General features: G+C 42.4%; 1 protein-coding gene across 5 annotated transcripts in view; it reads right to left on the reverse strand.

The window, feature by feature from the left end:
- Positions 1–13,776, reverse strand: part of aplp2 (amyloid beta precursor like protein 2) — a 62,630-nt gene that overhangs the window by 32,678 nt on the left and 16,176 nt on the right. For all 5 annotated transcript variants that reach the window (XM_011482280.2, XM_020708079.1, XM_004075268.3 and 2 more), the window contains exon 2: positions 4,112–4,285. In XM_011482280.2, the coding sequence (XP_011480582.1) occupies positions 4,112–4,285 (174 nt within the window). The remainder of the gene's footprint in view (positions 1–4,111; positions 4,286–13,776) is intronic.

The raw sequence follows: 13,776 nt of genomic DNA on the forward strand, positions 1-13,776 counted from the left end.
GCTTCCGTGATGACACACGAACGAAAAAAATGGACATTTTTTGGCTAGACGTTCACACCAGTATACCCCACTGCAAAGTATGCGATACTTGGATAGATTCAAACCTTGTTTTTATACATTAAAGACATTTTGCCGGGTTTTACGTTGCTTTAACTTCACTTTTCTCAACACCTTTCCAAGCTTTTCTCAAAATCAGCACAGTTGAGTATTTTTTGTCTCATTCAGGGCTGCGATCTAGAAATAAAAAAATTATTATTGAAATTACTCAAATTCCTTTTCCTCTAAAGTCTTGACAGTAGAAAAACATGATTCAAGACTAAAAAAAATAAAAATGTCACTGGAATTCATTGCTCTGAGTTAAGGATGTTATTTTAAAGTTCAATAAATGTTGACAAGTTATTCTGGCATTGTTATTTTTTTGGAAACAAAAATGTATGTTTTAAGAGTAAGTTTAACTAAAGATGGACAAACTTGTAAAAAGATTCTCATCTTGTTTACATTTTGTTCTTAAATGAGTCGTTTCCACTTATTACGCTAGTTTGTTTTGTCACTGTAATAAAAACAAAAACAAAACAGGAACATTAAATGTAGAAAATAAAAAAAAATGTGCTTAACTGCTGTCTTGTTTTATGTTGCATCATATTGTATTTATGCTTTTTATCATCATGGCCAGAGGATCACAGATTTTTGGCTAATTGCATTGTCCCGTTGTAACCCTTGTGCTATCCTAGGCACTTTGACATTGGGAGTTGGGTCATCTAGACCCACTAGACAGTGCTCTGAACCTTTTTTCTTCAATGATTTGTGATCTTCACTGGTGTCCATGGATTACATGAAATCTTCCCACCTTTATCCACCTTTGTCATGGTAGGGAGAACACATCAATGTAAGGGTGGGGTCATCTGAGATAGCACAAGAGTTAAATAAACTATTACTAAAATAAGCACAAAAAAATGTAATGTAACTCTTTATTTCTGGAGTTTGATGTTTTGTTTTAAGATAAGACAAAAATACTTAATGGTTCATGCTTAATAGAGAGATACTTACTATTTTCTAGAGATTTTTTTCCTTAAGATTCGTGTTCCTTTCTTGTTTTTATGCTACCTTAAGTCTGAATTTCTTACGATTACTTTTGCTTTCTTTAAAAAACAGAACTTTTCCATGTTTCCTTCGCTTTGTTAAATGGTAAGGAGCTTTTTTTGTTGTTTTTAACCAAAGAGAAGATTCTAGTCCACTAATACTGACTAACAACAGGGTTTGGTGGAATTCATTATAAAGCTGATATATCAATAGACTGTGATAACTTTCGACCAGGAAACTACACTTTAACTTCAGGATTAAAAATCGTTTAAACTCAAAAGTAACTGGAACCAAGTGCAGTTCACGAAGTCACCACTAGGGGCTGGTTCCACAATCATTCCCTGTTCCTTCACTGCTAAAACTGAATCTTAAGACAGTAAAAAAAAGATCTTGTTTTAAAGAAAATGTGTCTTAATTTCTGCCTTACAAGAAAAATAATCTTATTGAAAAAATAGTTTAATCCTAGTATAAGAAAACTTCTAAAAATATGAATTCTTGATAAAAAAATCAGTTACTTATTACCCTGCTGGCAGATTGTTTTGGCTTATTTTCAGAAGGTTTTTCAATTGTGAAGATTTTTTGAAAAAAAAAATTCTGGGGTGTCCGTTTTTACAGATTTTCTTTATTTATTATTTATTTTTTCAGCTCATCATCATCTTATTATCCAATTGATGTTCAAACAGCAACAGCGGGGTCTTACCTCTGGATTGAAATGACCGCAACTGGGCACGCTCAGATAGTCAGGCTAGTTTCTCCTGCCTTTCCGTTTTGTTTTGTTTTTTTTTTGGAAAAGGAAAGGCAGGAATCAGGATTTTGGTTCATTCCATTTCAGTTTTTGAGTTCTCACTTTCTCTTTGCTTTGAAACGTGGGGCTGTGGCGTCGCCCTGGCAACACCGAGCTGTGGAGGGCACGGGCTGCTTTCCTCTGTTTACAGCACACAAGTGATTATTGTGTTTACACCAGAAAAAACAAACTGTAAACTAAAACAAAAAAACAACAACAACAACAGACTAAACTGTGACTGAATTACACTGAACTCCAGCTTTGAAAGCACATTTTTAATTTGTAAATTGAATTGATACATTAATAATAAATAACCTTTTTGGATTATTGATGGTGTTTAAAGTCCCACTCTGATCATCTTTTGATCTACTTTTAAAGCGCTCCCAGTGCTCTTTTAGTTATGATTTTGTTTTCTAGGACATAGTTTCTGCAGAGCGGCAGGAGTCCATTAGAAGTTCGAGTTTTCGGTGGGACCGTTGGTGTGAAACAAGCCTTCCCCCACTTCCCAACATCCATTGGTTTACACCCTCTCCTGCAAGCTTACAGCCGCTCACAACCTCAAACCTCACATTACTGGTGGAACTTAAATGGCGAGCGATATTGGAGCTAACCAGCCATACAGTCGTGAGCCTGATTTCCAGCTCATACGGGGAAAAAGAAGACGCACATGGATCTAGTCGTCTACTAGTGCAGTGTTTTTCAACCTTTTTTGAGCCACGGCACACTTTAACCTTGAAAAAAATCCCGCGGCACACCACAACATCCCCAAAAAAAAACAAGGCTGAAACTCTGTTTTGATTTACACGACCGCCCCCCCCCCCCCCCCCCGGCAATCTGACGTGCATTTTTGTGATAATTGTGGCAGAAAAAGCAGATGCTGACAGGGCAGAAGTTGCAGATGTTGTTTCTAAAAGATGTAATAAAAGTTAAGTTACATACAAACTGTAATTTCGTTGTGGTTACAAGACGTTTAGCAAGGCGCTGTCCCTTTAAGCCAATGCATCATGGGAGATGTAGTGTGAAAACTACGTGAAAAAGGCAGAAAGACTCGCGTCTCTGAGCTTCATGGTTTTGTTCTCTTGTTCCACGGTCTGATACCGGATTCTGTGGAAAGCTACACCGCTAAAGACGAGCTTTAGCTGGTATTTTTGTTGGAACTGAGTGACTTATGAGCTAAATTGGAACAAGGAAGTTAAGACTTTAACCACTTCTGATTGGTCAGACTGATGACATGTGATTAAGCCTTCAAGAATGATTGGTGGAGTCGTGGAGACAGTAAAAGCTGCGGGACTTTTCAGAAAACAGTTATAGCTGCAGGTAAATCGGGGTACCGTCATTATTATCAAAATGTCTTTAATAGAATCAAATAAACACAAAGAAAACAGTATTTTACGATCTTTCATATTCCTAACTACTCAGTGTTTTATCAGGACCTGTTTGGATGAACAAAGAGCTGAAATCCTGGAGATGGAAAATACTATTAGATCAGTTAATGAGGGCAATTTTCCACGGCACACTTGACCATCTCCCACGGCACACTAGTGTGCCGCGGCACAGTGGTTGAAAAACACTGTACTAGTGGATGCATCGGAATGTAGTGGAGTATGGAGCTTGTGGTTTGCCGTTGTAGCATCTACGTCACACCTACAAGCTTTTTCAAACAGCGTTTTTTTGTCTGTGCCTGATTCACAACCATTTAAATAAAGACATTCTTAGAAAAGCATATTTGAGCTTAATTTTCTTCATATATGTCCTCAATTATCAGAAAAACTTCGAAAGAACATCCCACCTTTTTCATTGGAGTGGTTTTTTTAAAGCCCAGCTAAAGTAGAACATACAGAGAGAATTGACATTTCTGGTTTATTATTAATAAAGGTTTTTCAGTTTGGTTATCTGCAAAAAAAAACAACAACCCTGACTTGAAGTTAATTTAGTTCAAAACAATCAACTTTTTATGACTATTGATACTTCCTGTAAACTCCTATTTTGCCTGGCCGACAAGAACCCGTGTACTGAGAAATTCTTTCACAATAAAAAAAAAAACATTTTAAACTTGAACTTTTATCTTATTTACATCCACTAATATGGGAGTAAAAAAAACAATAATCCGTTTTTGTTCCTCCTGTCATTTCTCTGTGACGTGACTAACTCTGACATCAGCTTTGGCAGCTCCTCCTCCTGTCCCCGACCCCACCATCACTTGTGGCGTGGACGAGATGGAGATGCGTGGGCGCTGCTGTGACTCACCTCCTGACAGTACTGCAGCACGCCCTCTTTGGTTCTTATGCAGCTCTTGGTTCCGGACGGGTCGGGTTCCCAGCGGCCGGTCTGAATGTTGACGTGCATGTTGAGCTTTCCACAGAACATGGCCACCTGCGGTTCAGCCACCGCAAAGCCCGTCCCGGCGTTGGCAGCCAACGCCTGCAGGGAGACAAAAAAGAAGAAGAAAGAAAGAGGGCAGAGTCGCTGTTAATCCCAGCAAAGACGGCAGACTCGAGTTACTCCCTGCCTCGAGTCACATGAATCAGATTCGTCTCCTGTGCTGCAACAGATTACCGTACAAGATGTGATGGAATTACATCAGATTTTTGGGGCGGCAGCTTAGAACCGCGGCAGTGCTGACAGAGCAGAGCAGTTCAGACAGGAGACTAATTAAATGGACCCGGGCAACGCTTGACGAAGATGATGATGAGGCGAGTGGAGGTCGGGCTGAATTCCAGGATTTTTTTGTTGTGATCCTCATAAAACAGGATGTTACCACTTTAAGGCAGATCTTTAAAAAAAAAAAAACAGGAGCCAACGTGTTTCCACGAAGGTGCATCACATCCTCTTCAAGCTAATCAGTGAGGCCTCCTTCCACCCCCAGTCAAGATTCTTGGAAATATTTATGATAGTTTTTATCAAATCCCGTCTCCTCCCTGCTCACCACTCCACCCTTCAAACACAAGCTAATCTACCATCTTTCCCCCGTCTTTATTTACTGAACTGTACGGGCCGTACAGTTCACTGCAATCAGGAAGGATGCAGACCGCCGCTCCCTCCCCTCCTCAGCGCGCTCTAAGGCCACATTCAAAGCTACCGTTGGCTTTCAAGTGACTCTGCAAAGCACCACCCCGCCGCCATAACTCTGGGAGGCAATGCGTTTTCTGCATTCCAAACCAGCCAAAACACTCCCCCAGGGAGCCTGCAGACAGGAAGTGGAACTGATCCCCTTCTTGATTTCCATAATGTTATCAGACTAAGCAAACAGGCTGCAGCCTCAGAGACGGATCAAAGTAGGAGCGGGCCGGGACTGTTGGACAGATGTCCAACCGTCTGATCGACCCTCAGCCCGGCGGGGATGCAGACAGAGGTGTCCTCTGTGGCGCAGAGCTGAGGACATAACCGCTGAAGGGGTAGATGGACGGTTTGTTCGACAAGGTTCTTGGTCTGATTCTGACGAAGGCTGCCGGACTGAACGGTGCAAAATAACAAAGCAAGTGCTGCGTCATCGGCAGGCAGCTCCAGCTTCTAATCACCGACACCAGCAGACACATTTCAGCCCATGTTTTCACTCGCAGATGAAGGCAAACATGCCGTGAGCAGAATTCCTGAACCTCAGGAGGACTGGCTGTTGGAAATCCAGGCATTAAAAGAGATCTCATTAACCAGCCTGTCTGTCCTCTCTTTGTGAGTCATTCTCAGGCTGTACGAGAGGCAGAGAGGTGGGGAGGAAATGGGGACGCGATTACATCAGGCAGGCCCATAATGGGGGGTATTCACAACCTGGCAAAAACTACAATGTTAAGGAGCATGGTGCTGGTGCTGACCCCCCCAACCCGCTGAATCCCTCTTTATCTCAGGACGTCCTCCGTTTTTCAAGTGCAACAAAAGGAGGAGGCGAAGTGGAGAAAGTTAATGCTGCTGCCTTTAATCTGCAGTCACATGCTTGTTTTGCGGACGAGAAAAGATGACAGAGATGAGCCCGAGAACCGGCAGGGAGGGGGTTAAAGAGAGCTGTCGATCATTTACCGTTTTAATTCCAGACCTGGGGGAAAACCACAAACAGGACTGTGAAAACTCTGAATAACAAGGAATAGGTTTTTTATAGACCACAGACCGTTCCAGCAGGGCTTCTAATGTTGCTCCTTAATCCACAAGGAGGATAAGCTGGGACAGTTCTTACTGGTGCCCCTAACTCTGAGTTCCAGAGAAGTTTGAGGAATTTGTAAGGAATTTTGTTGGAACCTCCCCAAAATCAGCATGTTTTTTGCCTCCATATGATAACAAGACAATAAAAAAAAAGTTCTTTGGCTCAAAAACCAGCAACACCATCTGTAAAGCTTTGGTCACATGAACCTGTAGAGGTGCTGTGGATTTTTTGGGTTGTCCGGGCCCGTGGAGGGTCGTGGAGAGGAGTGGCTGTATCTTAAAGGGAGTGTTTCCTTTATTTATCTATTTATGTGAATGGAATGTACCATGCGTGTGGTGAATGATCTATCATCAAGCAATTGTAATGAATAACGAAAGTTACACGCACCTATGACATACGGGTGATGCTACCGCACGGTGCCCTTGTGCAACACTAGTCGTTAGTAAGGTGTGCATACTGGTCCTCTGGTTTTTAGGAAATCACTTTTCTGGCTTTCAAAAAAACAAACCAAAAACGAATGTACGGAAGCCTTTAGGGTCATCTGTCTGGAAGTTTACCTGTCTCATCAAGCTGCTAACGGTTTTGTGAATCCTGGTTAGAATAAACTCCTCAATTGAGGCTTTTAAGTATGTGCTTGTTCAGCTTCACATTATAGATTACTCTGCAGGATGACTCATCAGGATTCGCTGTGGTTAATACACTGAAAAACAGACTTTTAGGAACGATTGATTCACCTTAGTTCATCTACATATGTAGATCATTCATAGAATGATTGTTTGTTTGTTTTTTTATTCTAAGCTTGGTGTTGCTGTGAGAAACGGTTTTCGGAAAATTTGTCACCACACCTCAAATAAGAGGCTCCTCTCCTCTCATTACGGACTCACTGTGAGATGTAATATCATGTGTAAGTGTGAACACCTGCTGCTCTGGAAAGGCTGATCAGCAGAGAGGGGGACCAGAGAGGTGGAAGCTGGGGGAAAGGGAGATGCGGGGAGATAAAAGAGAGCTCAGGAAAGCAAACAAAACCGTCTTTCCATCCATTTCGGTGAACGCCTGAATGCGGTTCTAACAAAAAAGCAGACTGCAGCGCTACAAAGAAAGGCGCAAGGAGCAGAGGCAGGCCTGCTGCCACAGATGCTCGTCAAAATGCTGCGTGGGATGCAGATCACTCGGCATGTTTTTGCTCAGCGCTGCAAACGGTTATTCTGCTGCAGTCCCAGTCTGCCTCCAGCACACAAACATGTTTTTATTGGTCTGCTCTGTGGGGCCCTGAGCCAAATTTGGCCTCGAACTCGCCGGGAATAATAGCTGTAGAGGAAAGTATGGAGCTCTGACTGAAAAACTGTTTGTATGACTTTACCTGTGTAAAATGTGAAGTGCAGGAAGGTTCCGTGTTTTATTTTCTCCTTTTTTATTGTCTTTTTGACTCTTTTTCAGCTTGGTGTGTTTCTGGAACTTTCTTCAATTGCTGAGAGTGAATGACTGAGTCAAGGGGAAGCGAGAGCCTTAACGAGAAAAAGGCTGCACGCGCCGCAGCTGCACAGAAAGAACGACTAATCACAACAAAACTAGAGCAAATTAAGGCTTTGTGGTGATGGATAATTCAGCTCGGGCAATTTCCAAGCCTGTGGTGAATGTTTTATCGCAGCTTCACAACACAAGGCAGAAAATGGCTTTCATTAACAGTTCTGAAAATAAGGATGTGAAGCCTGACATCTGAAACACGCAGACCCAAAAAAAACCACAACGGACAACTGGGATTTTCTTCAATGAGGTTTGGAGACACCTGGATGGTGTTTGGCTCACCGCATAGCATCTGGTCAAAGTCCAAAGGAGCTAATCCGGTATTTTGTGATTCTTGGTGGACCAATTGGGACAGCAATGGGCAGTGACCAAGCAGAAACGGAAAAGCATGACAGGGCAGGCTCTGATGAGCACAAAGACGCAGGTGAGACCTGCACATGAGCCAAAACAAACTCAGGAGTTCAATTTCTCTGCTGCCAGATGAGCTCATAAGCACAGCGGCGCCTGCTTGATATTTTTGACACGTTTTGGTCCGTCGCCCATGTTGCATATAAAAAAGCCACAGTGCAATCAGCTCCAGTGTCGACCGGTCTAATTTGGGTGAAATGGTTCTACTTATAAAAGCAGCTCCAGATTCAATCACTAGATTTTGTGGCTGACTCTAATATTCCATCGGACGCTTCACCTAAAAGCCAAAATTCAAATTTCTTGACTAATTTAAAAATCCTGAAAGGAAGAGGAAACGGAGCTCACACTAAGGGTTTCTAAGAATTTATTTGCCATTTTTACAAGTTAGCCCCTGAAGCAACTCTCCTGAATTAGACACCAACATAGAAGTAGGAAATGTTGCAGTTCCTCCAAAAACCACTGGATGCACATTTCAAAATGGAGCAAAGTCTCATCCAATAAAATGTTAAAACATCAGATTTTACACCAGTTTGATTGGCAGGTGGATTTAACAAGGCTCTTTACTTCGCCCGCCCACTTCCCCGTTGTTGTCAGGTTGTTGAGATGGGCGGAGTCAGCTAGAGTAAATGTGCCACCTCAGGCTCCAGTTTTGCAAATCATACTCCTGTGGCTGACTTAGGGGGTAATCTAGCCATTGGTCATTGGTTCCAACCGAAAAAGCCCTTCATGTGATCTCATGAGCGCACCTGGTTGCCAGGCAACAAAAACCAGAGGCAATCACAGGGATTGCTGGATTTTTGAAGTGCTTCTCATTGATACACTTCTACATTTCAAGCACTTGGTCGTCTGATTTGTTCCAAACACTTTTTCATTTTTTAATTGATTTTTCTGCAACAACAAAAAACACCTTCTATGGTTTTTAGTGAAGTGTTTTGTTGCATTCAACAAAAAGTCTTTGTGCGTTGAAGTGGATGGAAATAAGGCTGTGTTTTGGTAAGTGGCGTATACTTATATAGCGCTTTTTCTACCTACAAGGCCCAAAGCGCTTTACAGTCACAGACCCATTCACCCAGTCACACACACATTCACACACATGGTAAGAGTCTGGCGCTACGCTACATCTCACAACACAATATATTTCAGTTGTTTTAGCAGAGTAGGACTTTGACAGTTGGTCTGGATGTAATGAGTTGTTGGGAATGACGGGGCTCTAACATCTGCAACATTCTCCAAAAACCACACTAAGAGAATGCATGTCTTTACTTGTAGAATTACGGACAGACTGGGTTATTCCTGTCACACGTGTGGAGCCCGATGGGGAATTGACAGATTTAGCACGATCATGGGTCAGTTTGAGACCTGCAGTTAGCCGGTTGGTGTTGCATCCGTTGTTTTCAGGAGCGGAGCTAGAACATTGGGGGGTGCGAAGACCTTGGAAGGGCGACAAAACACCAGAGTGGAATGTCGTTACAAATGAAAGGATCAAAAATGTGTTTTTCAAGCAGTTCTATTGTTGTCGTTTTTATTCCATTAAAAAATGTTGCTTCTGTTATTTTTCCAATGCTTGCAGGAGCTTGTTTTCATGATTTATTAATCTTTGTCAACTACTACTACCAACTTGGACTCAAAAATTAGAGAGGCAAGTGTGGGTAGCTCCACCCCTGGTTGTGCATTGACTGTATAAGAGAACTGGACTGAGCGCATGTGATGTCATGGGTTACGTCTGGCTGCAGCAGAATGAAGCCAATTCACTCGCCAAATTTCAGCCTCGCCATGTTGGAGCCAGACAATAGTGATTGGTAAGAGTCGGTCAAAGTCGAAGTTTCTATGGCAACTACTGTTGCCAGTCAGGGATAAGCATGTTCCACGGAAACCGGGGTCAGGAGAACCTGTCAATAAAACATTTAGGTGAAGGACAGCAGGCTATTACTGAGGCATCTAATTGATCAGTTTATAGCTTTAATAACTTGCATTAAAGGAAAAATATTATAAAATATTAGTCAGTTATTCTGACAAATATAATGACTGACACAAAAGTAAGACAATAAACTAAATGTTATAAATAGGAATTGTTTCAACTGCATTTAAAATCGATTGCCAATTAATATATTGCAATATTTCACAGAATTGATTTTTTCTACTCCCTTAGATGGAAATAATGTAATTAGAAGACAAAGTCTAATAATAAAATCTCTCCCCCAGCTTCTGAAATGGATTCTTTTAGGACTATCTTCAGGGTGGCACGTGTTTTTTTACTGCACCTTGCGACTGTCGCCTCATTCAGTAAATGCCCTATGATTCATATCCTCCATAAACAATACACCCAAAAGTGCTGATCAATATCTCTGCAGCTGCTCAGACCTGTCATTGTGTCAAAACATGAAACGATCTACACTAAAGACAGACATTTGCCGGCGCCGACAGCAACGCAGTAGGATGCGCAGCCAACCCAGAGGAACAAGGACCCAATCATTTATTCCTCAAATCCATTTTCATATTTAGCTTTTTCGACACAACAGAAAACCATAAATCCAACAAAGGAAAATTCCAGTTTTGCTTTTTTAGATAAAGACTCTGATGTTTGCATGAGCTCACAGTTTTGGAGCCTTTAAAAAGGCACAATGAGGCCTGCAAAACCGAGATAAAGCTGGAACGCTCTGGAATGTTTAAAAAATGTTCAGTCAGACAAAAGTATTATGGCACATGAAAAGAATTCTTTAGCTACGTTTGTTTATTGGTCAGCTAAAATGGGGTTTCAGTGACTGATAAGGAAAACTTTCATGACACAGCTTACATCTATAAAAGAACTTGAATGAAATTTAGAAGAGAAAGAAAAGAACAATCAGGAAAGAACACTCATTAAAATAAAATATAGTTTTATTCAACTTTTCTTCCATATTTTGAAGCATTTCTTTTTTATGCCTTAGTCACATGCACCCGTTCAGTGGTTGACCCGTACGGGTGTTGTAGGTTTTTGGGGTGTATCCCTACCATGACAAAGGTGAAGAGAATTTCATGTAATCCATGGAGACCAGTGAAGATCACAATTCATTGAAGAAAAAAGGTTCAGCAGACTGTCTTGTGGGGTCCAGATGACCCCACTCCCAACGTGCCAAGGCGCGTTAACGTTGGGAGTGGGGTCATCTGGACCCCACAAGATAGCACAAGCGTTAAAGTGTGTGTACTGGCTTCTTACTGACCATGCATGAATGCCAAATGCACGAGGTGTGCATGTGGACATTATTGCTCCATGGGCTCACCAAGCAGTCTAAGGTTTTACATTTTCGTGCAAGCCACGCACAAGTTTGCCAGCTTTTTATCCGCAGACAACACATGTCCACTCGTAAGGGCAGTTGGGACTGTGTTAAAAAAAAAAAAACATATTTACTTTAGCAATTACTTGTGCTTGCCACCAAGATAAACTACTTATATATTGGAACAACTCCATTCCTCTCATCAGAAAACACCCAGCAGAGGTCATGCTCGTGACGTTCCCAACTGACCAAACACGAAGCCCCATCTGGCCGAGGTGCAGGCCGTAAAAACAGAACAATACGGACGATAGTTTCATGTTTTTTGAGTCGGACTCAAAGGGCAACCCCCGCGACTGCAATGCAAATGAGCTGCCAGGTCTGCTGGAAACCACCTTTTGTCTCGTCCATCTGAAGAGGCTTCTCTGGAACTCGCAGCATGAAAAAACTTGGCTGCAGTTCAAGAACGCTGGATTCCCGTAAATGCCGGTTTTGCTTGAACCCCTGTCTGGGGGTCCTAGCTCATCTTGTACACAAGTACAAGTCAGTGTCCACTTCCTTTTTATGAACCAGTCAGTTGAAACAAAAGGGAAGCGTGAAGCTAAATATGCAAATAACCCAGGGATACGCTGCTGGGTGACTAAAGAAAAACGCTCCTCGGAGAGACGGGGGCTTGTTTCCAATCATTGGCGGTCACCTCTGCTCACCTCATTAACCTCGCAGCCAGACTGGAACAGACAGAAGAGAAACGTCTGTTCCTGTTTTTGCTATCCCCCAAACTCAATGGAAGGCTGCCGCACAAGTCCGTTCTGGGCCCAGTTGGAGGAATTTTTTGAAGCTTTTCAGCTGAAAAACTGAAAGGATCTGAAAATAGTATACTCAATCTTTTTGTTCAGCTCGAGCCAAGGATTCATGTAATGAGTTTTTTCAATATTCCAGTAAAAAAAAGTACAGCGGAGAGCCATTTTTGCAAGCTCAGCACGTGAAAACAGTTTGAAATCTACTTCTTCTAAATCCAACAAATTTTCCCAATGATGCTCGAGGAGTTAGCAGGCAATAGATAGGGTTAGGTGCACACAATGCCTGAAGTTCTTATATTCAGGTGCTAGGTGTGTGCAAACTTCTGTGAGCTTTTGAGTACGTGGTGGGGGGAAAACAATTGAAACCTAATTTGTGATACGTTTTCATTAGTTGCTAAAAGGTTCAGGGAAACCAGGTGACTGCCGGCGATTGCTATGAACCTCCAACTGGGAGGGCTGCTGGTTAGAGGTCGCTGTGAACGAACATCCTGCCCGTGTGTCGCAGGCATGGCCTCTTTTTCTGGCTCACAGCAAACGATGACTTGTTCAAACGGCCCATCGCCATGGAAACCGTCCACAAAAACATCCAAGCTATTCACACAGAGGAACATGGAGAGAAAAGAGGGATGAAGGGAGGAGGAAAAAAAAAGTGGAGGATGGAAAGAGGAGGCAGCAGCTACAGGAGGAAGGAGAGAATGAGGGGGGCAACATTTAGCAGCGGCCGGCCCATTTGCTCCACGCAGCATCAAACGTAAAAAAATGACCATCAGCGCCGATGATTTGCCCCCGTTTCTGCTGACACACACACGGCACACAAAGCCATTTCTGTCCTCCGAGAACAAAAAGCCGTGGCCATCGCCATGGCAGTGAGCATCAGTGTGTTCAGCAATGTCACTCCCCATTACCAGAAAACACTGCTGCTGCCCGTTCATGAAAAATGTCACAGACAGTAAGCCACTGCTTAAGTTTTGAAAGGCTCCATGGATACTACTTCAATTCCGACTAGTGATAAGTGTTCACCAGGCGTGCTATGGCAAGTTAGTGCCACGAGTTCAGAAGGTGCGGAAAGAGTCAACGTGTGCAGCGCCAAGACCTAGTTTGGGTTTTGGAGCACAGGGTTGCCAGTTCTGAGAGGATTTTGTTGCAGGCAGTGTGAGCAAACAAACGTGAAGCAGCTGGAACGACACAAGATCAGATAAAATTTAACCTTAAGGTGCAAAAAGCGAGAGAACAGGGAACAAAAACTGAAATTTTGCTTCATTTTTGAAACATCCGTTTTTTTAAAAGAGAGTTTTTTTATTAACATTTATTAGTTTTAAAGAAAACATGTTTTTCCCTATGTCAAGCTGTTCTGACTGTGCATCAATCGAGACACAGGGGCAGTACAGCACAAACGAGTGGCTCCTACAGTTTTCCAGGGAATAACATAGGAGTGTCTGGGATAATACGTAGATGGATTAAAACACTTGGACGTCTTTGATGTACCAGAAAGGTAGAATCCTCTAGAAATGCAATATTAGGCTGGATTTAGGGTCGTTTCTCGTTTCCCATGGAGATTTATATACCAGGCTGCAGTGGATGCAGTTTAGTTTTACCTGGCAGAAACACAACTATGGATGTTTTTGTTTTGTTTATTTTGTATTTGCGCAATATTGCTGAGATCAGAAACATACTTTCTAAAAGTGATGCATTGTTACGTCTAGGCTGGATTACTGTAACTCCTTGTTAGCAGCGTGTCCTAAGAGTTCCTTAAGAAGTCTCCAGCTTGTTCAGAGTGCAGCAGCTAGATTGTTAGCA

The sequence above is a fragment of the Oryzias latipes genome, chromosome 13, assembly GCF_002234675.1.
Source record: "Oryzias latipes chromosome 13, ASM223467v1".
Lineage (NCBI taxonomy): Eukaryota > Metazoa > Chordata > Actinopteri > Beloniformes > Adrianichthyidae > Oryzias > Oryzias latipes.